This window comes from Eucyclogobius newberryi, unplaced genomic scaffold, assembly GCF_026437365.1.
Source record: "Eucyclogobius newberryi isolate DKJ021-1_F unplaced genomic scaffold, fEucNew1.0.hap1 SCAF_21, whole genome shotgun sequence".
NCBI lineage: Eukaryota > Metazoa > Chordata > Actinopteri > Gobiiformes > Gobiidae > Eucyclogobius > Eucyclogobius newberryi.
The window spans coordinates 22,561,972-22,586,973 of NW_027315846.1; the positions used below are offsets into that span (position 1 = coordinate 22,561,972).

At 43.6% G+C, this 25,002-nt stretch overlaps 2 protein-coding genes across 3 annotated transcripts in view; one reads left to right on the forward strand and one right to left on the reverse strand.

Annotated features, from left to right (window-relative positions):
- The window catches only part of cunh14orf180 (chromosome unknown C14orf180 homolog), a 29,562-nt gene extending 14,104 nt beyond the window's left edge, over window positions 1-15,458 (forward strand). The window contains exons 4-10 of one of the 2 annotated variants that reach the window (XM_072457342.1): window positions 4,203-4,329; window positions 9,388-9,418; window positions 9,504-9,612; window positions 11,246-11,418; window positions 11,516-11,648; window positions 12,618-12,647; window positions 13,522-15,458. In XM_072457342.1, the coding sequence (XP_072313443.1) occupies window positions 4,203-4,329; window positions 9,388-9,418; window positions 9,504-9,612; window positions 11,246-11,418; window positions 11,516-11,648; window positions 12,618-12,647; window positions 13,522-13,727 (809 nt within the window). In that variant the 3' untranslated portion in view covers window positions 13,728-15,458. The remainder of the gene's footprint in view (window positions 1-4,202; window positions 4,330-9,387; window positions 9,419-9,503; window positions 9,613-11,245; window positions 11,419-11,515; window positions 11,649-12,617; window positions 12,648-13,521) is intronic. The other variant, XM_072457343.1, reaches the window with a different exon arrangement.
- A 2,255-nt stretch (window positions 15,459-17,713) lies between these two features.
- tmem179ab (transmembrane protein 179a, genome duplicate B) lies at window positions 17,714-21,254 on the reverse strand. The gene is made up of 4 exons (XM_072458105.1): window positions 20,896-21,254; window positions 20,045-20,182; window positions 18,976-19,054; window positions 17,714-18,071 (listed from the first exon to the last, which is right to left on the reverse strand). Exons 1-4 carry the CDS (start codon window positions 21,195-21,197, stop codon window positions 17,901-17,903), a joined length of 690 nt encoding a protein of 229 aa, XP_072314206.1. The 5' UTR covers window positions 21,198-21,254; the 3' UTR covers window positions 17,714-17,900.
- Between the last annotated feature and the right edge of the window lie 3,748 nt (window positions 21,255-25,002).

A 25,002-nucleotide genomic window follows, 5' to 3' on the forward strand; every position in this document is an offset into this window, starting at 1 on the left:
CACTTACAGCACGTACAGACACACTTAGCACGTACAGACACACTTAGCACGTACAGACACACTTACAGCACGTACAGACACACTTAGCACGTACAGACACGCTTAGCACGTACAGACACACTTAGCACGTACAGACACACTTAGCACGTACAGACACACTTACAGCACATACAGACACACTTAGCACTTACAGACACACTTAGCACGTACAGACACACTTAGCACGTACAGACACACTTAGCACGTACAGACACACTTAGCACGTACAGACACACTTACAGCACGTACAGACACACTTAGCACGTACAGACACACTAAGCACGTACAGACACACTTAGCACGTACAGACACACTTAGCACGTACAGACACACTTAGCACGTACAGACACACTTAGCACGTACAGACACACTTAGCACGTACAGACACACTTACAGCACGTACAGACACACTTAGCACATACAGACACACTTAGCACGTACAGACACACTTACAGCACGTACAGACACACTTAGCACGTACAGACACACTTACAGCACGTACAGACACACTTACAGCACGTACAGACACACTTAGCACGTACAGACACACTTAGCACATACAGACACACTTAGCACGTACAGACACACTTACAGCACGTACAGACACACTTAGCACGTACAGACACACTTACAGCACGTACAGACTCACTTAGCACGTACAGACACACTTAGCACGTACAGACACACTTACAGCACGTACAGACACACTTACAGCACGTACAGACACATTTAGCCCGTACAGACACACTTAGCACGTACAGACACACTTAGCACGTACAGACACACTTAGCACGTACAGACACACTTAGCACTTACAGACACTCCCTCCAACTACACTTACACTGCCAAACCCCGCCTCTCCGGGCGTGGGGGAGGTCTTGCTCTTATTCATAAAAAATCTACATCCATCACTGAACTGAACCTCAACCTTCCATCCATCTCATCATTTGAATACCTCGCCTTCTCCCTCCCCAACTCTATCACCGCTATCCTGATCTATCGTCCCCCAAAGCCCCACCCCTCTTTCCTCACTGAATTGTCTGAACTCCTCACCATAGCATCCTCTCTCTCTGCCCGCCTCCTACTCACTGGTGACTTCAACATCCACATTGACTGCCCCAACGCCCCACTGACATCCGACTTCCTCTCTCTCCTGGACTGCTTCCATCTCACCCAACACATTGACTTCCCCACCCATACCAAAGGCCACACTCTGGACTTAGTCTGTTCCTCTCTCCTACCCATATCTAAGCCCCACCCCCTCCCCTTCCCACTCTCTGATCATCTCTGCATCCTTTTCTCCGCCCCCCTACCCTCGCCCCACAACCCCAAAAAACGCACCATCACCTACCGCAATATCAAGTCAGTCAACCCCCTCACGCTCTCCCAGCTCATATCCTCTGCTTTCCCCCCTGACTCCCCCCCTCTTCCCCCGACGACTATGCTGTCATGCTCAACACCACCCTCTCCGACTCCCTTGACTCCCTAGCCCCCTGGAAAACCTCCTCCGTCTCATACATCAACCCCGCCCCCTGGTACACCCCTGAACTCCGCACCATGAAGCAGACTGGCCGCCAACTCGAACGACTCCTCAAAAGAACCCGCCTCACCGTCCACGCCGAAGCTTTCAAATTACACATCTCCTCCTACCGTGACGCTCTCCAAGCCGCCAAATCTGCCCACCTCTCCACCCTCATCAACAGCTCCCACCGGAGCCCTCGCACCCTGTTCTCCACCGTCAACAAGCTGCTCCAGCCACCGGACATCACTCCACCCTCCTCCCCTGACCTCTGCAACTCTTTCCTCCTTGCCTTCAATGACAAAATTTCCAAAATCAACAGCTCCATGACTGCCGTCTCCATTAACTCCATCACCACCCCCACCCCCCCCCTCTCCCTGACCACCCACCCTTCCCTCCCCTCACCACCTTCTCCTCTGTTAACTCCTCTCATATCATAGACCTCATCACCGCTTCCAAAACCACCACCTGCTCTCTCGACCCCCTCCCAACGACTCTAACCAAGGTCTGCCTCCATGCTCTCATCCCCCATCTCACCACCCTCTTCAACCAGTCTTTATCCCTCGGCCATGTTCCTTCCATCTACAAACTGGCCTCCATCACCCCCATCCTCAAAAAACCCACCCTAGACTCCGCCAACCTCTCCAACTACCGCCCCATCTCCAACCTGCCGTTCCTCTCAAAAACGCTGGAACGCATCGTCGCCGCCCAACTTCACACCCACCTCCAGTCAAACAACCTCTATGAACCCCTCCAATCTGGCTTCCGCCCACTTCACAGCACTGAAACAGCCCTGGTCAAAGTACTCAACGATCTCCTCACCTCTGCAGACTCCGGGGCCCTCAACATCCTGTTACTACTAGACCTCAGCGCAGCCTTTGACACTATAAACCATTCCATCCTCCTACAAAGGCTGCGCCAACTGGGTGTTGAGGGCTCTGCACTTGACTGGCTCACATCCTACCTCACCAACAGGCAAGAGTTCATTTCCCTCTCCGGTCACTCATCCACCCTCTCCCCAGTAACGCAGGGGGTCCCCCAGGGCTCAGTCCTCGGCCCCCTCCTCTTCATCTGCTACATCTTCCCCCTTGGTCACATCCTCCGCCAACTCAACCTGGACTTTCACTGCTACGCTGACGACACCCAGATATACCTCACCACCAAATCCACCCAAAACCCTCCCCTCAGCCACATCCAAACCTGCATCTCTACAATAAAATCATGGCTCACTCTCAACTTCCTCAAACTGAACAGTGACAAAACAGAGCTCCTCCTCATTGGCACCAAATCCACTCTCAATAAAACTGGTCCCTTTTCACTCAGCATCGACACCTCGACCATCACCCCCTCTACCCTGGTACGCAATCTCGGTGTCATCATGGACCCCACCCTCTCCTTCACTCCCCATGTCAGCCACATCGTCAAGACCTCATACTTCCACCTCCGCCGCATCGCCAAAATCCGACACTGCCTCACCCTCCCCGCTGCTGAATCCCTCATCCATGCCTTCATCTCCTCCCGCCTTGACTACTGCAACTCCCTCCTCACTGTTATCTCCTCCCATTCCCTCCATAGACTCCAAATGGTCCAAAACTCCGCTGCCCGCCTCCTCACCCACACCCGGTCCCGTGATCACATCACTCCCGTTCTCCGCTCTCTCCATTGGCTCCCCATCAAGCAGCGCATAAACTTTAAAATACTCCTCCTCACCTTCAAAGCTCTTCACCACCTTGCCCCCCCCTACCTGTCTGACCTCCTCATCCCCCACCGCCCCTCCCAAGCTCTCCGATCCTCCTCCTCTCTCACCCTGACTGCACCAACATCCCGACTCAAAACTTTTGGCGACAGAGCATTCTCCCGAACAGCACCCCGACTCTGGAACTCCCTCCCCCAACCTGTCCGCCACTCTCCCTCACTCACAACATTCAAATCCCGCCTAAAAACATACCTCTTCACCCAAGCCTATGACCTCCCCTACCCCTAGCCTCCTCTACCCCATTGCCTACTATTCTACCCCCTGTTACATCCCCATCTTTTTCTCTCTACTTCTTCTGTCTTGTTCATTTTATCTGTATATTAATGTGTATTGTACGTGTTGTCCCCCCCGTCTGTAAATACCCCCCCCCTTTTTTATATATGTTCAGCGTCTTTGGGTCACTGAAAAGCGCTATATAAAAAAAATATTATTATTATTATTACTTAGCACGACACACTTAGTACATACAGACACAGATGTAATACGCCTTCCTATGTAGAGTTTGCTTGTTCTCCCCATGGTTAAGAATGCTCTGGAATGGTTATAATATGACAAAATAGAAAATCAATTAAGTGTAATTTCATGTTAAATGCAATAGAACAATTGGTACTTGTCAATCTCATACAAATTAAACGGACAAAACAAAAACACTACTATCATTATCTCCAGGTATGGCTGGCCCTGGTCTGTGTGTGTGTGTGTGTGTGTGTGTATGGTGTAGGTGCCTGACCCCGCCCCCTCGCTCTCCTTTTCCCCTCTCTCTCTCTCCTTTCCACTCTTATCAGTCCCTCCTGTCTGCTGTCCTCAGTTGGCTTGTGTCTCGGTGCACTAGCCCCACACAGGGAGCCAGGAGCAGATCTGTTCCCATGCCGTGTGTTTGTATCGCAGGGCCACAGGAGGAGGCCACCCTGGGCTCGGCGGGGGCAGCATGGAGCAGTCCAGAGGAGCTATCGGAGCAGGCGTCCCAGGCACAGCACCTGGAGAGACTGGCTCAGCTCTGCATCATGAGTAAACAGTAAGTCACCTGTGGAGATCATGCTAACTCTACATGTGGGCTAACCTGCAGTAACGTGTGGCTGTGGTCGCAGGTTGTGAGCTTTATAGGGTTTTAATTGGTGGAGGAGTTCAGCCACTGACCTGAAGGTTGGCATTCCTTACCGTTGTGTCCTTGAGCAAGTTATCTTTCCCACCCTGCCTCCAGGGTCTGTGCATATTAGTGTATTTATGTTTGAGAGTATGTGAAAGAGTGGGTGGTAATTTTGCATATTCAATGTATCATATAGTATTATTGTTGTTGTTGTTGTTGTTTTGTCTTGATTTTTAATTGACTATATCTGGTAGTATTTTAATGTTTCTTTATTGACCCATTTGGCGTTTAAACTTTAATAATCGGCATGTACTACCTTTTCTATTACAGGGGTGAGATATAGATTGAAAAATGTATATAAGCGCAATTGTTGTTATGGATATATCATAAATGCATAATTAGACTATTGAGTATATTCATATTATATACTGTACAGTATATATTATATCAGAAATGACCTACAAAAGTGACTGAAGTGTCACGTGTAATCTCTCAAACAAAGGCTCTTTTGTGGTTAGTTTATGGTCCACAGACTCACATTTGAGCAGATTCCTCTAGCGCTGTGAGAATAACGTCTGAATGTTGTTATCAAGATGCAAGAAATGATTGAGATGTTTTGTAATTTTTAACTGGAACATAAATAGCCTACTACATGTTCAAAGATAAGTAGTGAAGCAGTAAATTAGATAAATAAAGACTATATGCAGTCAAGGAGCTTTTATATTTTAAAACAATCTTCAGGCCAGAATGACACAGTACAATATACAGTTTTACAAATGTCATAGTTGCAATATCTCCACAACTATATACAGAAGAAAATGCACCTCATGAAAATGATTTTCAAGATACTTATCAGTATTATTATCAATATATTATGTTGATGACAGATGACATCATTTTACAACATGACCTGATCATCATGGCACATGGACTGTGTGCTGATGATTTAAATGGTGAAAGATTCTTACCACCAAAATAATGAAAATATGTAAGTGAAAACTGCTCACACTTAAACAAACAGTATATTTGCTTCTGTTATCTGTGACGCAAGCAGCTCCAGCCTGATAAACACAAACCTTGGCTTGGTTCTAAAATCCCTGCAGATAGCATTCAAAACTCTGACTCCAGGTCCAACTGCTGGTCCACTGGCCTCTATGTCTGTACTTTGAGCTTTCTATCATGTGTTGTTCCTACAATAACATGCTTCTGAAGCTAAAAATCTGCTCAACAAATAATTCTTTGTCTTGCGCATACACACAGTCGTCGAGTGGAAATTTTCAGTTGCAGATAAAGTCTAGCTCCTAATGCTTTGTGTGAGAGTTGTATTTCCCCTGTGAAAAAGTCGACACCGCTGCGTACGTGTGTGTTACCGGGTTGAAAGGCAGATCTGTTGTCATTGTTGGGACTGGCCCTTTTAACCTGATTGTGGGAGAGGGTGACAGGGTGACACAGTTGAAAGGCCTTTAGCTCCAAATGTACTGTACTATTAATGTTGGATGAGACACAGCTGATTGTACATGCACCGGCCTCAGAGAGAGTGATCTAATCTTTGAATTAGGTTATGCAACTGGACAAAGAAGAAAACGTGGAGTAGCATCAGTGTAGATCACATTCTGGGGAACTATGTTGCTTAGGTAGCTGATCCCCATCTGAAAAGTGTACCTTTAAGTTAGAGGAAGGGTTAAAGGTGTCATTTATTTAGAATTAATGAAATTCTGGGGGGGGATGTAATGTAAAGTTCTTCACTATAAGCTTATACTATATACAGAACAAAACACATTTGAACACGCCATTTAAAGTTAATGAACACATTTGGTCCACAACTTTGCCCTCGCAGCAAAAAGGTGGATACACTAGCTTAATATCATACTGTGGAACATTCCAGGCTAAGCAATAACATTACCATGGAGACACGTTAGATTGTCCACCTTCAAACTATTGAATTTCACTCCACCAATCATTATCAATCAGTCAATCTAAATGTATTGCATTTGTAGAGCACAATTCAAACAAAAGCAATTAAAAGTGCAAAATCACATTACAATACAAACCACAATACAAAAAAGAAAAGCATTAATTAAATAATCATATTTAAGTATATTTAACATGGTAAAATGCAGTTAAGATTCCCTCAACTGAACAGAACTGTTTTGAGCCTGTGTAGGTTCCTCCCTCTCGTGGCCTAGATTCTAAACCCATAAAATGAAATGTAGATTCCCTATGTTTAGTCCTGACTTGTCCCAGCAGGAGGCCGGTCCCTGAGGAACTCAGAGTTCACATGGCACTAATATATCAGACATATACTTTAGTGTGAAGCCAGCGAGAGACGAGCAGAGCGGCTTTAAAGTCTCTGAGCACATACTCATGTACTATGGATGATGTTGCAATGTCTCCCAAATGCAATTACCTAAACGCTCTGAAAACAGATTAAACTTCACTTATGCACTTTTTCTGTGGACCACATGAAAAAAATATATATTATTGAACACTATATTTAGTCTTAAGCCTTAGAAATATGACTTAATAATATCACTAGGCAAAAAGTGTTGTGTGTTTTTCTACAATACTGTCAGCCTCCTCAAAATATCATAAACTCTATCATGATGTTGATTTGGGGGTAATATTGTAGCATACTGCAACATTCTTAAACTAATCACACTACAGGAAGGAGGAGACGACTTTAAACTAAAGTTGCCTACAATACTATCTATCCTCAACATCAAAGTCCCAATACTAATGGATGTAATTGGGTAAAAAATATGTGCCCTTGAGCTCAGTGGAATTACAAAAGCAAAATGTCCTCGGAAATCCTTTTGAGGCTGCACCTTGACCTCCTCCTATCTCCAGCGATCAGATCATGTCCTGCAGGAGCACCCTTTAAGCACTGCAAGGCGACACCTGCCATTACTAATTGAAGGGAAGTGCGGTTTTGGAGCAGCACTTAGCCGGGCTTGCTCTACATCCACAAACACACGTGAGGTCGCCTTGACTGTCCCAGGGTGCTATTCCCAGCCTGGATACTGTATATTAGCAGAAGGCACATCCTGGACGTGCCATACATGAGCAGGCTTCAGCGCACAAGAGGCAGGAGGAGGTGAAGCCCAGTGGATGAAGTAACCGGAGAGGTCCACGGTTTGGGTAATGCAGCCTGGACTGGACTGGACTGGACTGGACTGGGGGTAGAGGGAGCGTCAGGGGCTGGCAGGAACGGGACATTTCCACTGGGCACATGTTTTACCTTTATTACCGTAGTACTACAGCTTCATACAACTTCTAACGTTTACTACTATATCCTCTACTACTACTATTAAAGAATAAAATACTACTGCCTGTTATTGTCGTTTGGAGATGGTTGAGATATTTGTTCAATATCCTTATTGTTGTGTCCTTGGGCAAACCACTTGACCTCATTTTCCTGTATGAATGTGTCTGATTGGTTGTTATGGGTCAAAAAGGTGTTATGAATACTATATTACAACTATTGCTACTACTGCACCTACAATGACCTGTAATGCTGGTATGCTGCTTATTATGAGTTTTAGTGATTTAACATGAGTTCTTTGAGATTTAACATGAGTTCCTAGGGATTTAACATGAGTTCTTTGAGATTTAACATGAGTTCCTAGGGATTTAACATGAGTTCTTTGAGATTTAACATGAGTTCCTAGGGATTTAACATGAGTTTTAGTGATTTAACATGAGTTCTTTGAGATTTAACATGAGTTCTTTGAGATTTAACATGAGTTCCTAGGGATTTAACATGAGTGCTTAGATATTTAACATGAGTTCTTTGAGATTTAAGATGAGTTCTTAGGGATTTAACATGAGTTCTTAGAGATTTAACATGAGTTCTTAGAGATTGAACATGAGTTCTTAGAGATTCAACATGAGTTCTTTGAGATTCAACATGAGTTCTTAGAGATTTAACATGAGTTCTTAGAGATTCAACATGAGTTCTTAGAGATTCAACATGAGTTTTTGGAGATTCAACATGAGTTCTTAGAGATTCAACATGAGTTCTTAGAGATTTAACATGAGTTCTTAGAGATTCAACATGAGTTCTTAGGGATTCAACATGAGTTCTTAGGGATTCAACATGAGTTCTTAGAGATTTAACATGAGTTCTTAGGGATTCAACATGAGTTCTTAGAGATTGAACATGAGTTCTTAGAGATTCAACATGAGTTCTTTGAGATTCAACATGAGTTCTTAGAGATTTAACATGAGTTCTTAGAGATTCAACATGAGTTCTTAGGGATTCAACATGAGTTCTTAGGGATTCAACATGAGTTCTTAGAGATTTAACATGAGTTCTTAGAGATTCAACATGAGTTCTTAGGGATTCAACATGAGTTCTTTGAGATTCAACATGAGTTCTTAGAGATTTAACATGAGTTCTTAGAGATTCAACATGAGTTCTTAGAGATTCAACATGAGTTCTTAGGGATTCAACATGAGTTCTTAGAGATTCAACATGAGTTCTTAGAGATTCAACATGAGTTCTTAGAGATTCAACATGAGTTTTTGGAGATTTAACATGAGTTCTGAATATCTAGTACCTAGTTTTGATACAAGAGTACCTAAGATTTAGTCAAAATTAGTATCTGGGAATTGTAAAAAGTAGTTTTAGCTAAATCTCTGTTTTCCCTTGGTAGAAAGTCCCCTTCGTAGCAGTGCTTAGTCCCTGTCCGGCCCTGGGATTGGCTCCCCTCTCCAAACCCTGGCCCACACCTCTAATCACAGCAGCAGCGGTGGCCCTTGTCACTTTGGATTTGTCATGCTGCTATTGTCCACACGGTGAAACAGATCCTATCATCTGACAACACTCGGACGCTGCACAGGGCGTTGTAATGGATACGGCCTTTATGTGCTTAAAGCAGAGGGGATTACACATCAGGGGAAAGTACAGGCCTTCAGATGAATCCACTAATCCTTCTTTTGCCACACAATGAGAACTTTAAAGAATTCCTCGTTCTTTTCTTTCAGGCCTCATCTTGCTCTGGAATACAGTGGTAAGGTGAGTACACGGGAGACTTTGTCATCATGTTATTGGCTACACTTTAATTCTAGTTCATGTGATATGGGTTTGTTTACTTTTAAAGGCCACGAAAATCCACCAGAGGGCTTTTGGCAATGACCACCCCATCACAGCCCGGAGTCTAGAGCTCATGGCCACCGTGTACGCAGAGATCGGCAAAACGGAGTATTCAGGTGAGTACGGCGAGGCAAGAGGGACAAACTACAGACTGTGTTCATGTCTTCTTTTATCGTTTTTTAAATGAACGCTTCCTCTACCTATCTTCACATCAGGCTGAAACACAATAAACAAACTTCCTCAATAACCTTTGTTACTGGATATTTCTAATACAAATATGAATAGAACATAAGTATTTGTGATATGACACCAACTATGGCCAAGCATGGACAAAACATACATAATGTTGAGTTATTTCTGACTATGAAGGAACAGTAGATGCCGTTATAACGTGACTCAAGCACATTACAGTACAGATATGTGAGACACTTTGGCTATTTTTCCTTTTTATATGTACAAGTTGCAGTTTTGGACCTGGTTTAGTTTCTTTTACTCCCACTAAAATAAGCATAATTTTAATTCAACATACTGTATTCAAATTGTATAATAAAAAAATGCTTAGATTTGTAATAATTAATATAATGCTGTCACTCAAGTGGCTATGATGACATCCCGTGTTGGCTGTACTGTACATATCCTGAGCCCACAACACGAGTGACCCGCTCACATGTTTGCTGTATTGTACACAGAGGCGGCCCATTGTGACTCCTGCATGTAGTTACAGCTTTAGCTCCCGTGTACATGTCTTAACGCAAATAGGTCACCAAACAGCCACTTACCTGCATGTTTAAAAGGACATGCAGCATTTACCTTTGGGCTAACCTCTGTTTTATTTACAGTAGTTCATGTTGAGAAGCATAAAAGTTCAGGTCAAGATGTAGTTTGTTAGAGCAAATGAAATAATGTCAATTAATATCCAGATCTTGATTTCATTTCAATTCAACCTCATACAAAATCGTGATTACTACATTTGTGACCGTCATAAACCTGCTGTGATACTGTGAAGAAATAATTAGTCATCTTTTCTTTGCAATTAGGTTTTTATTTGGTTTATACCGATTTATTTCTTAACATATTTTACTTGTGCTTGTTTTGTACTATGTGCCGCATGCAGCAGTGGAACTTTTCTCCACAAATAGCTACTTGATTGGTGTAAAACTATAATTTATATTTACAACAGGCATAAATACACCAAGTCAAACATTTAAGTTAAATAACGCACTGTGAATAACATCTCCATACAGTGACCTCCCATCAGAAAGGTTACATTAGGCACCTTTAAACTAGACTGTGAGACAAATGAACAGGCTAACACACAGGATAAATCTTTAAGAACTTATGTTAAATCCTAAGAACTCATGTTAGATCTCCAAGAACTCATGTTAAATCCTAAGAACTCATGTTAAATCTCTAAGAACTCATGTTAAATCTCTAAGAACTCATGTTAAATCTCTAAGAACCTAAGAACTCATGTTAAATCCCTATGTTGAATGAGTTTTAGTTTGGTTTTGTAAAAAAAAATAGCCAGTAAGGCATACAAAAATCTTACCAACTTCATTCTTCCTTCCATTCCCAGTGCCACTCATTCTTTTGTAAGCTGAAGTAACCAGCTCCTCCTCATTTCTTTCTCATTTGCATGTTTGCATTTGCAGCTTTTGTTTGTCTGAGCCGTCTACACTTCGCCTCCGTCTCCTCTCCTCTCTTCTTCTCCTCCTCGCTCTCTCACTCTTATCATGGTCCTCTCCTCAGACTCCCTGGGCCAGTGTGTCTCGGCGCTGTCCAAACGCTTCGCCGCGGCCGAATCCATCAAGGACGCCGCCGTCAACAGCTGTCTTCCCCACCACCACCACAGCGAGAAGCACTCAGAGGTCCGGCACAGGAAGGAGCACCAAGCCGAGCCAGAGGACGCAGACAAGGCCAAGGTACAGCAGAGGGTAGAGCAGAGGGTTAGCCGTTAGCATGGGCTCTGTTCCCTCCTGGGAGCTTGTTAACAGCATGCTGCTTGTGCGCGTTGCCCAGGTAACATACAGCAAGGTCCCTACTTCGATTCTCAAAAGGCCAAGTCCAAGCTACGGTTTCGACTCGGAGCCGGGCCACCGACGGAAAGGAGAGCGGCGGGTGAGGTTTCGGGAGCCGGAGACGACAGTACATGGTGAGAATGTTGTATTTACAGCAATTTCCAGAATCTAAATATAGCACATTTGGAATATCAAGATTTAAAAAAAATTTACTGAACATTTCAAAACATTTATTGAAATTTTTTTATTATTTAAAGATTATCTGCGTAACTTTTCAGACAATAAATGGACTAAAGTAAAAGCTATTTTTTCATTATAAGTCAAAAATCACGCTCACTGTGAACAGGCTTGGCTGAAATGTTACACTGTAGAGCTTTAATGTTTCATGTTGCCTATAAGTTTTTTTCAAAGTATTTTCTTTTGGCCCGTAGGCTTCATTGGACAGGACAGTGTAGCATGAAATAAGGAAGAGAGAGGGAAGTAGCAGTAGATTCAAAGGCACGTCTCTGCAGAGGACATTATAGCACCTAAATAACCACAGATTTACTCATTACAGCCATCAAAACTGTCAACGTGAAATTAATACTTGACATTGAACATGCGTTTCATTGTGGCTTGTGTGTTTTTAATAGTTTTCCTCAAACGCAGAAACATGTCAAAGAATGTCCTTCCTCCTGTTTGGGCACAAAGTCCACACGCCCTTTGTTGTTTTACTATCAAGTCAAAATGGAGAGACTTTTATGCGTACTCCGTGTTCACCGTGACATGAGTAACTGTGCAAACTGGGCGCCCGTGTTGTCCTACATGCATATGGCAGGCTCTCCGGGGGACCATCAAACTGTGTTTATTATTGTCCCGTCAGTCCGCATTCAAACAGGCTGCTTTGTCAACAATTGTCCTTCTGGGATGGTGGAGTATTAAAAAATAATGTAATGCCCAAAGAAGCACAGACATTAGCAAGTGATTTACTATTGAAATTAATTATGCATGCAAATGAGGAGAGAGGAGTCTGTTCTGCGAGATAGCGGCGTGTAGAAGAGTTAGCAGCTGTTGTACATCACGGCGCACTCGGCTCCTGTTGACTTTTACTGTCCACTCCACAGAGATTCCATACTCTGACACTGGGGGCGCTGGTGAGTCATGTTCAGGCTGTGTGCATGAACTGGCAGCACTGAGCAGAGACGGAACGGCTTTTACACGCGTTGATTGAAATAACATATCACTTTAGCGTTGCCTTTTTAAAGTGTAAGGGTTCTCACGTTACAGTTATCTTCTCCAAACTGATTTGTCCATCCCGACCAATCACAGACATGTTTTTACCTTCACTGTTAGATGAAGGTCACAGCTTCTTCCTCCAACCACAAAGAGGCTTTTGTTTCAATAACCCACACTGCATATAAGAATGTTACAGGTTCTATATTATGCAACAATTACTCAAAGCTCAAAATGCTCTGTTCCACGTTGTGATGTCATTAAGTGGTCATTTTAAAGATCTTCTGTCGAACGTCAATCCAGTAGTTGGCGGTAAATGCACCTTTTTGGCTGTACAATAACTCAACAACACGCTTCAAAGCAATTCCAGGGCGGAAATTATCCAAATGAAAGTGTATGGAGTTTAAAAACACAGTGGAGCATTTCCTGCTTTACCACTCGAATGACATCACAAGGTGGAACAGTGTGTTTTCAGTGCAGGAAAAGAACGCAGCCGAAAAATGCAGGATATGTGTGTTACACGTGTGTGAATGAAACAAAACACAACTCCAGGTATGTTTTTGATGAAGAAACGACATTATAACAGAGATTTGTGTAATTGTGTAATACCGGCCCTTTAAAAATGCTCAATTAACCTGTCTGAGTGGCCGAGGATACTTTCACAACACAGTTTATTGCAAGCCACACGTGTCTAACTAAAGCCACTTCCCGTTCCTCCTTCAGAACTGTGCACTTCCTCATTTGCAAATCAAATCGTTCCTAACCAGTATTCGGTGTGTTGTCTGGTGCCCTCAGCCTACGACGCGTCTCCCTCCCGCCCTCACCTGGCCCTCTTCACCTGCCTCTTCCTGCTGATGTCGCTGCTGGGCGTAGCCATGTACTGCACGGACCGCCGGCGCCCCCAGAGGGTGTGCGAGGAACTGGAGGCCGCGCTGGCTGTCTACATAGTCCACATGAAGCAGCTGCTGTGGGGCTGCTGGATATGGCTGACCATGCAGTGACTCGGACCACTCGCAGGAGGATTTTACCCAGCATCCTCTTGGGTTATTTTCAATCCTCTCCTTTGAAGGTGCTTGAGCATCTTTAACACTTCAGCCATACGATTGACAAAGCGCGAGCGCGGCGTCGAGTGGACACGGGACGACGGTGGAATCCCAGAAATATGTAGCTTACGTGTCTTGTATGTATATAACGGGGAGAGGGCCGTCCCGATCCTTTTGCACACGCTCACATACACTTTCTGTCCGTCTGTGTCTCCATGGAATGCAGATATTTTGTGTGTTTTTTTTTCCCTTGTATCTACGGTTCAATATACTAAGGACTAACGCACTACTCAGCCTTGATATTGCACATAAATGAATGTAGGGCGGTGAATGGCACTTACATCTTTAGAGATTTAGTGCACAAAATGTGGATGGGAAAGTAACATTGCTCTGTGTCATGTCCATTGAGATTTATCTATTGTCCAAGAGGATATAATCAAGTGAATGAATGCTACTGCTTTCAATGGTGTTTGTCTTTATAACCGCTTGTATACCACGGAATAACCTCCCGAAAAGCAGGCTCATATCAACAAATCACAATATTGTGGTGATTAAAATAAAGACTGGAAAATGTTGTACAGAATTTCACTTTTTAGACCAGACTGATTGTGAGATTTAGTTGATATGCGCCTGCTTTTATCTTTTAATATTAGAGACACTTTCTGCATTCACACAAAACCTTTAACTGAATATTAATTTTTTAAACTTTTTGTTACCTTGTATTTGAAAATTTGTAACGAGAAACACAATAATAATCAGGTTTCGTGATGTCGGGCGCTTTCGTCAGACTGTTGTGGACTAACTTTAGGTGTTTGTCGACATTACCGCTACTGCTACGAGGCCAAAAAAACAACAGACGATTCCCTTTATCAAACAAACAGATGCATTTTCTAACAGCCAAACCATTGTACTAATGGGTTGGGGTCAAAGGGCACAGCAATGAAACCACCTCTCATTTTAAGCAATAACACGCAGACACAGTAGAGTCAGTAAAACACGTCCTTTATATAAACCCATTTTCAGGAAAAATCGACGGAGTTTTGGATACTGAATGTCTCATATGTGAATGTCAAAGCAGCGTGAGGCAAAGTAATACTGTTTATTCCACAGTACTAAACCTGTTCTGAATATACATGGGACACAGTCAAATGCAAATATTTAATGTAATACGGAAGGTGCCAAAATACAGGTCACATCAGGTAAAAAAAAGAACATTGATAAAGTGCAGATATGGCATGCTTGTAGTCTTTCTATGTAAGCCACAATAATGATATAATAAAAAAACATGTTACAAAGGTATTTTCACACAAAATTACAAAGCAAAGTAGAAAATCAAACACAAAAAACATCACAACAAACAGAAATTGATCACTACTACAACTGCGACTCCCTCCATTCCAATACTTGATATGTTTTTGTGTGTTTTTATTTGACTGTGTCCCGGCGTATTTAGACCCGGCTTTGTAATTCGTCATCAGCAATAATAAACCCGAACCCACATCGCTCACACAAGCACACTTCGAGTAGTCTCCACTTTACATCTGTCCAATCACCTCCGGTCACTCTGAAGCAGTGCCTTTATGGACGCTTTCCTCAGTTCCTACAGTTTTATGATTTCTATTGTTTTGAATAAAAGTGTCATTGCCTATCAAATCCCGGTGCTTGATTTCTTCTCGTGAAACACTCGACGGGGGAAAAGAAAACGCATGCGAGTACACTGTGAAACTCCTTACACGCCTATAAAGTCAAAACATGGCACGTTATAGACTGATCAGCGGGTAGCTAAAAGCATTTCAGTCGCGCCGCTAATACACGGAGCGGATCTGACTCATAAATGTGATAAACACCTCCTGTACTTGTGGATTAAGGTGCGAACACACTGAAAGCGCTGGCACTTATCAGCAGGAGAAGTGTCACTTGACCAGGAGCAGCGCAGTCGTACCTGAAAGAGCCGGATAAAGCTAAAGGCGTCAGAGAAAACAAATGTATACACGCTTTAAAAGCCTAGAGTTTGTCATGCAGTAGATCCATGCATATTTCACAAAGACGACGTGATCCATCAGCCATGAATGTTCCGGTGTGATCCATCAGCCAGTCACATGATCACAGCGTTCCTCAGTCACTTTGGTTCATTTACACACAAAAAACAACATTTGTCTAGTTCTGCGAGTGTTAAATATTCAACATTTTCAGGACTTTTTTCTCATTCAATGCTCTTAATTTCTCAGTGAAATCCACAGATTCCATAAATTCTAGATACTAAATATGATCATATATTATTTTAAATAGAGGTCTGTATAATTGTATGGGGGATTCACAGTTTTAAAAGTGATATAAGGACAGATAATCCACAAATAATATCTAACGTTGTAATTTTTGTGATTGGGTCCACAAATGAGCTTGTACTGAAAATCTATCTATGTATATGGCTGCAAATGTACTCAATTACAATTACCGTATTTTCCGCACTATATGGCGCACTGGATTATAAGGAGCACTGTCAATGAAGGGTCTATTTTTGATCATTTTTTATATATAAGGCGCACGGGACTATAAGGCGCATTAAGCAAAACAAAACGTGTACCACACAAAATGGCTTCGACGTCATTAACGTACGTACATATTTAGAGTGCACTGGAGAAAATTAAAGGCTTTTTAGTGGCCGTATATTTTGTATTTTTTTCAATAGATTTTCTGTCCCAAAGGCTCTACTAGACAGGACAGCCACAGCGTGAAATATAGAGAGGAGGAATAGACATTCGGCAACTGGTGGTAAATCAAACGGCAGCACCACAAGCGAGTGCTGTGTTTGTGCAGAGAGGAGCAGAGACAGAGGTGAGGGCCGAGCACGGGGACGATCCAGACTCAGTGAGGGCCGAGCACGGGGACGATCCAGACTCAGTGAGGGCCGAGCACGGGGACGATCTAGACTCAGTGAGGGCCGAGCACGGGGACGATCCAGACTCAGTGAGGGCCGAGCACGGGGACGATCCAGACTCGGTGAGGGCCGAGCACGGGGACGATCCAGACTCGGTGAGGGCCGAGCACGGGGACGATCCAGACTCAGTGAGGGCCGAGCACGGGGACGATCTAGACTCAGTGAGGGCCGAGCACGGGGACGATCCAGACTCAGTGAGGGCCGAGCACGGGGACGATCCAGACTCGGTGAGGGCCGAGCACGGGGACGATCCAGACTCGGTGAGGGCCGAGCACGGGGACGATCCAGACTCGGTGAGGGCCGAGCACGGGGACGATCCAGACTCGGTGAGGGCCGAGCACGGGGACGATTCAGACTCAGTGAGGGCCGAGCACGGGGACGATCCAGACTCAGTGCTGCAAATAAGTCCTGTCATGTTAAATGTAACAATAACATGGCTAGAATTATACTCAATTACAACTATTTGCTTAAAAAGGTACTTGTATTCTGTTTAAACATGTGTTGTAAAAGTGTGGTCATGGATAGGATGAGATAGGATTGAGTTTTTGTTTCACTAAATGAGCCAAAAGAATTTAAAGCAGATATGGCACAGTCAAAAATCGAATTATTTGATTTAACGTTATATTCAATCTTCATCTTTCCGTCTAATCTTACATAAACTGTGCCTGTCATGCCCCTGGGAGCACAAGTCCCCTCTGTCCCAGCACCGCCTCAAAAGTGGAGCATCTCTGTCTTTAGCCCTGGACGACCTCACCAGTGTTTGAAATGAACCAAAGCAAATGAGGAAAACGGCACAAATTAATACTTTGAAATATAATCTGACAACAACAGGTTATACAATTCCTTTAAATAATCATAATACTGCCGAAGCTGAACTACGTCTCCTTTTGCTCCCACTGGAGATGATCAATCTGCGGTAGATGCTTGGGGGGAAAATCCATCTCTTGAAGAACAAAGCAAAAACCTCGATTGGCTGTGATTGTGCGTCTCACGGCGGGACGGAAGGTCGAGGGCTCAAGATGCGGTCGAGGTGGAGTCCGTTTTGGGGTTCGGACGTGGTCGTCGTGTGGTCCACAAAGGGCTTGGAAGAAGGGATAGAAGAACGCGATCTTTGGGGACATCATTGAGGTCGGACTTGGTATTTGTGCGTCGGGATGGTGGTCTTCACAGGGTCTAGATCTGATCCTCGGGGTCTAGAGGAGGCCAGTCTTGAGGTCGGAGTTGCGGCGGGAGCGTCCGAGCAGCAGGTCCTTCTCGTGGATCAGGCTGTCCAGGAGGTCTTCTTGTCTGTAGTTGTGGTAGACCTTTAGGAAGGCTATGACGGCGATGCCCAGCCAGGCCAGCCAGGCGGCCCACAGACCAAACTGCACACAAAACATGCCCACGTTTAGATACTTGGGTTAGGACTGGACAAGGACAAGGACTAGGACAAGGACTGGACTAGGACTGGACTAGGACTGGACTGGACTAGGACTGGACTAGGACTGGACTAGGACTAGGACTGGAGTGGACAGGACTGGGACAGGGACAAGGACTGGACTAGGACTAGGACTGGACTAGGACTGGACTAGGACTAGGACTGGACTAGGACTGGACAAGGACTGGACTGGACTAGGACTGGACTAGGATTGGACTAGGACTGGACTAGGACTGAACTAGGACTTAGACTGGACTGGACAGGACTGGGACAGGGACTAGGACTGGACTAGGACTGGACTAGGACTAGGACTAGGACTAGGACTAGGACTAGGACTGGACTAGGACTGGACCAGGAATAGGACTGGACTGGACTAGGACTGGACTAGGATTGGACTAGAACTGGACTAGGACTAGGACTAGGACTAGGACTGGAGTGGACAGGACTGGGACAGGGACAAGGACTGGACTAGGACTGGACCAGGACTGGGACTGGACTAGGACTAGGACTGGACTAGGATTGGACTAGGACTGGACTGGGACAGGGACTAGGACTGGACCAGGAATAGGACTGGACTAGGATTGGACTAGGACTGGACTAGGACTAGGACTGGAGTGGGCAGGACTGGGACAAGGACTGGACTAGGACAGGACTAGGATTGGACTAGGACTGGACTAGGACTAGGACTAGGACTAGGACTGGACTAGGACTAGGACTGGAGTGGAGTGGACAGGACTGGGACAGGGACAAGGACTGGACTAGGACTAGGACTAGGACTAGGACTGGGACTAGGACTAGGACTAGGACTGGGACTAGGACTAGGACTAGGACTGGACCAGGACTGGATTTACCTGAGCTATCGCAAACTGGTCGTAGAAAGCAGAATTGTCCAGGCCCAGTTCTAGATCGGTGTCTTGCAGATCCTCGCAACTGGAATTCAAAAATAATAAACGTTAATAAAAGGTTAAGCTTTTGCAACTTTCTGTGAACCAGTTCTCAAACAATTATCAGGAAAATGAAAGTGTGAGTAGCTCTATAATAAGTCCACTGTCTATCTTAAATGTACATTGTCCGTGTCAAAAAAAAATAAGATTCTAATCTTTTAAATCATAAAGATTGTACTTTATTAAACTTTCTAATCCCAAAATGAATCTAGGACTGTGCATGCTATTTTATAAACCTTTTTTTTTTGTTTTATTACTATGACATTTCAATGAATAAAAGATCATTAAGCTACATCATATTTGTTCAAAATTCAAATTTCACCTAATTTTTTTGGTTAAAACTGTCATGAATCTGGCTTAGAAATAGATATCAACAAATCCTTCAGTAAAATCCTGTTAAGCACAAAACTGGAACATTTGGTGCGACTTTAAGGGCTCAACTTTATTTCAATTAATTAAGATACATCAGATAATTAAGCTACAGCAACAGAACAATTATCATTCTCTTTTCTTGTTATAAAAGTATTCAAAAAATGACCCAATCTGTTTTCTCTGGCCCCGCCCTTTTGGGTAATTTTATTTTTAACATTTTATTTTTTTTACTTTCAGTTAAACAATATAAATATAATCAAATTGAATTAAAATGAAATTACAGCTTTTTGTCATTTTGTGTTTAGTTTTATATCCCTGAGTTCAACCAAAAACCATTGACATTTTGAATCACTTTACAAGAGAGACAAGCTCATAAAGCCGTAAAGATTTAAAGAATAAAAACATAACGGACCAATCGCGACAAACCAGAACACGCTACAAAAACATTACATTTAACAAGCGACTAAACCAAAGTAAACCAAAGTAAACCAAAGTAAACCAAAGTAAACCAAACTGCCAATTATTCCTGAAAGACCTTGATGTGTAAACGATTCAAATGTTCTTTCAGTGGTGCCGGGCGGGCGGGCTGTGGGCGTGGTCCTACCTGCTGGGCATGCTGCCACTCTCAGTGATGGAGTCGCACCACAGGTTAAAGCCCACGCTCACGATGGTGCTGGAGAGGAAGACTGTGAACACCACCAGGGAGCTGATCAGCAGGTTCAGGAAGGCGTTAAAGATGGAACTGCGAGCGCAAAAAACAACCACACAAAGAACTCAATCCCTGTCATTACACGTCAGACCAGTTCATTATAATGATTTTCTGAGTTTCTGTAAGTCACTCAGTTTAGTCCAGGTGCAGGGCTATTTTGATCCTTTTATAGACCTGGATTTGGTCTGGGTCAAGTCTGGGTCCAGTCTTGGTCAAGTCTGGGTCCAGTCTTGGTCCAGTCTTGGTCCAGTCTTGGTCCAGTCTGGGTCCAGTCTTGGTCCAGTCTTGGTCCAGTCTTGGTCCAGTCTTGGTCCAGTCTGGGTCCAGTCTTGGTCCAGACTGGGTCCAGTCTTGGTCCAGTCTGGGTCCAGTCTTGGTCCAGTCTTGGTCCAGTCTGGGTCCAGTCTTGGTCCAGTCTGGGTGGTCATTGAAAGACAGTATGAGATGATTGGCCTAATTAGAGTGAAATGTCAGAGCCCCTGCCATAGTCCTTGTGCCTCAGTTAGTCACTTGATTGGCTGACATCGCTGTAAATGGCAGTGACGTAGTTTCCTGTCCTTATTAGCCCGTGGTATCTGCTTTGGGGATCACCATCGTTATGACAGTGAGGAATTAATGCAGGAAAGATGATGATAAATGTCGCATCTATGTGAGTGCGTCTGCCGGACAGAGGAGAGTGTCATGGGCGTGGGTGAAGGACACAGTGGATGCCCTGGTCTCACACAAACACAGAAACACAGACTCACTCGTCGTGTCCCTTGCAGAGGAAGAAGAGCAGTCTCCAGGCCTGCACGGCGGACAGCACGAGGGACGCGATCCCGACAAAAGTGATGAAGCTGCAGGCGGACTCGGGGCCCCACTCCTCCACGATGAAGCGCTGCTTGGACACTGTGATGTTCTCGTTCTGCCACATTCCCCGCGTGAACAGAAGACATTTACCCCCAAAATCCTCCGTGTTCTCCGACAGAGGCACCACCGCGATGAAGCCGAACATAAAGGCTACAAAATAAAGGATGCATTGCACGAAAATTAAATTATTGAGGGCCATTTTCGGTCTCCTCTTCTGCTCTGCGTCCTGGACTAGCTGCGCCTGCGCAGTAGAGGAGAAGGAGAGCGGAGGCGCAGTATCCAGAGTGCGCGTCCAGTGCGCGTCCAGTGCGCGTCCAGTGCGCGTCCAGTGCGCGTCCAGTGCGCGTCCAGTGCGCGTCCAGTGCGCGTCCAGTGCGCGTCCAGTGCGCGTCCAGAGTGCGTGAGCGCGCGTGTTGTTCTGTGGATGAACCAGAGCCTCAGACCTGAGACTGCCCCGGGACAGTCTGAGCTCAGTCTGAGTTACTGGAGCGGACAGAAGGGATACACTATGTACATAATAATACTGTTCTAATGTGGAACTTGTCCACATTATATACATGCCACCCCATAGGCGTGGCATGTATCTAATCATATACTAAAAAGTATGCAATTTATTCTACAGTGAAAATATAATTCAAACTAATTAGGCTCATTAGTCTGTGATTAATAGTTTGGGTGATGAGTCATCTGTCACATTAAGGCAGGTGAAAAGGAAAACATGAATAAATCTGAAAACAGATAAAGCCAGGTTTAAATGTCCTGTTTCATTTTCGACACATGAGATGCAAAACAGGATAGAGGGGATTTTGTACATCTTATTTAGTTTTTGAGTGAACTAGATACTAAATCAGCTTACTTACTTACTAAATATTAGCATAAAAATGACCGAAAAGGGCCGATCGTTCTGTCTGTGGGAGAAAAGAGCATTTTCAGAAATCGGCCTTTGAACTCAGGTAACAATTAAGTTTCAGAGCATGGAAGCTTATATACTTATATACTTATATACTGAGAACAAAATGACACAGATGCGTTTTGTCTGGAGCCTTAAGGTTAAGAGGAGTTTAATGATGACGCACAGCAGCATTCACACTTATGGTTCTCACGGTTAGTTATACAAGATGTGCAAATGTGATGAATTATTCACAGCCTTGGCTGCATTTACAAGTGTCCCAGCACACACCAGTGCAGAGCTCATGCACACTTCACTGGGGCATGACCCGGGGTCACACTGCACACTGTCTCTGTACAGCAGACTGTCCCACTCTTTATAGAGACCATGGTGGCTCTTTGACTCTTATAAACATAAAAACAGGGCTGAGGTGATGTGATTTATTGTCGACATAGACTTATAAAAACATGATTGGAGAGAGGTTTACTGAAGACAAAGACATTTTGACAAAGTGCATTTATCTATAAATGGATGTAGTCTATACATATTTTATACTCCATAAAGTGACACATTTCTCTAACACAGTCGTAACAAAATTGCTTGGGTTGTTACATATGTGGCAAACACTGGAAGGGAAGATGACTGCATTAGTGCTAGACCTAACTAAAGCACAGGTATCTGCTCTCAGGATGTAGTGAAGGGCACGTACAGTATGTACATAATGTTTAAGTTACTGTAAGTTCTGTTGTAGATTCTTTGTTACCCTGAGCCTTTGTTAGTATTAGAATGGTCTGAAGTGTCTCCTAACCAGAGCTTCAAACACTGATGTAGACACAAAAAAGAAAGAACTTTAAACCACCAGTTCTGTTTAAGGGGGGATTCTCAGACTAGATCCACAGATTGAGAATGACTTTTGAGTGAAAGTCCAGATGACTCAACTGAATCATTCTCTAAGATGGAACACTCCTGAATAAATGAGGGATGACACCGACTAGTTAAGTGCTGCTTTAAATACTTTCTGATTATCACCTATGGCTACAGAAAGACTATTTTTATTTTAACTTTATTTAACCAGGAAAGTCCCAATGAGAAGAATGTGTTCCCTAGAACAGTTACAAACCATAGCTCCTACTCTCAAACCTTTCAGCATCGATTTAAACTAACTTCAATATATTTACCCACAAAATCTAAGTCAGGTTCACTCAGTTTATTTCACAAAATCATGATATTCTTCAAAACGGCTGCAATGACAGAAAGCTCCAACTCACATTTACCAGCATGAAGTCAACTACAAACTAAAACCCATCAGAATAAGACCATTGTGAAGTGACTGGCTAATGTCTGCGCTCCCTCCGCGCTTTAAACAGCACAACACGGCTTGAAATAAAAGCAGGTGTAGCTGTCACAAGCATCTGCCGCGCTTCACTGGTGTCACCCATCTGCTCCACAGGACAAGGTGGCACTCCCCTTCACCACCAGCACCCAGCACCCAGCACTGCTCCTGCTCTGCTCACTCGCGCCCTCAAGTGGTCGAGGCAACACCTGCATAACACAATCACGTACTTTTGCCCACACGCCTCATGGGCAGTTCATCAAACGCTTACGTTGAGTTATTGCACATCAGATATTATTAATTACTTGGCATTTTTCTGAAAATACCCCGCGCTGCACCCAGACAAGTATTTATAAGAGTGATTTGCAGATATTGGGCAGTGATTTGTATCTCCGCCACACAAAGAGAGGTTTTGCATCATCGCATGTGATTTATGGGTCATTTCACTGAGGCGCTGCACTGAGGCTTCCGTGATCTTATCATATTCACAGATTATACTTATTACAACTGTATGTCTGGAAGCTCTGCTAATGTGGACCACAGCAAGGTTTAAATAAAGCTTCTGTTCTAGTGTTTGATGCTGGGTGAAGAACAATTTCAATCAGAGAATTCAAAGTTCATAGTTCACATTCGAGATTTTGATGATGTCATGATCTCAGATGGTGGGCGGGGCCTTTGTAAATGTGGGAGATTTACTGTTTTTGAAAGAAATATTCAATGAACAATGGTTCAATGAACAAAATGTAAAAGTGATACTAAGTACCTGAGGAGAAAAAACACACTATATGTCTCCTTTAATAATATTTCAGTAGATGCAGTAATCACAGTGATATTAATCACAAATTGTCATTCAGCTTCATAATCATGTGCAATACTGTCATAATCATAAGCAATGTGACATTATGTCTATCATCCTGGTGCAATATTTTATGTCCATATAACAGCTGTAAATAACAGAGTTATTTTTATTTGTATTAAGAGTATAAGAGGTTTTTTATAAGAGTCTGTATCTGTTTTTTTTATTATTTACTTCTGTACCTAATCTGTGTTGCAACACAAATAAGTTTAGGGCTGACAATTACATTTTTAATCTCTTTTTGAAGTATGTGGGTCTTTGACGAGTCGTAAACTTATCTATACTTTTTATATATATATATATATATATATAATATATATATATATATATATATATATATATATATATATATATATATATATATATTGTTTAATCTTTCATTCCCCATATTGTGTTCTAATGTTCAATACACAAGACAAGAATAGTGTTGTCATTACAATACATTTAATCGCACTATGAATACTCTTTAAGTCTAAATGAACAATGGGAATCTTTAAAAACAACATCTGGCATAAACAATGACAACAAATCCAAAGAATAGATCCCAGTTGTTGTTTCTGTGATGACCCACATACCCCAAAAGAAAAACAGACAAAATCGTACAATATTCTGCTACAAAAGCAAAGCCCCATAAGGCTCCCTTTAAACAAACAGCACATTACATGCACATGTGCCAGTGGAGTGGCCTGAACCTCTGAACCTGCTCTTAAATAAATAATACAACATGTGTGGGCTTCTGGACTGTGCCCCACGGGACAGCCAGTGTCAACCTGCAACACGCGCTAAGTTATTCTCTCGCTGAACAAACCACGCAGCGCTGGGAGGAAGAGCTGCTGCTGCTGGAGGTGGAAGGAGGAGGAGAAATGGAAGATGCTAAAGCCAACGTAGTCCCAGGGCTCGGTGCCAAAAAGCAGGGGAACGCGGGG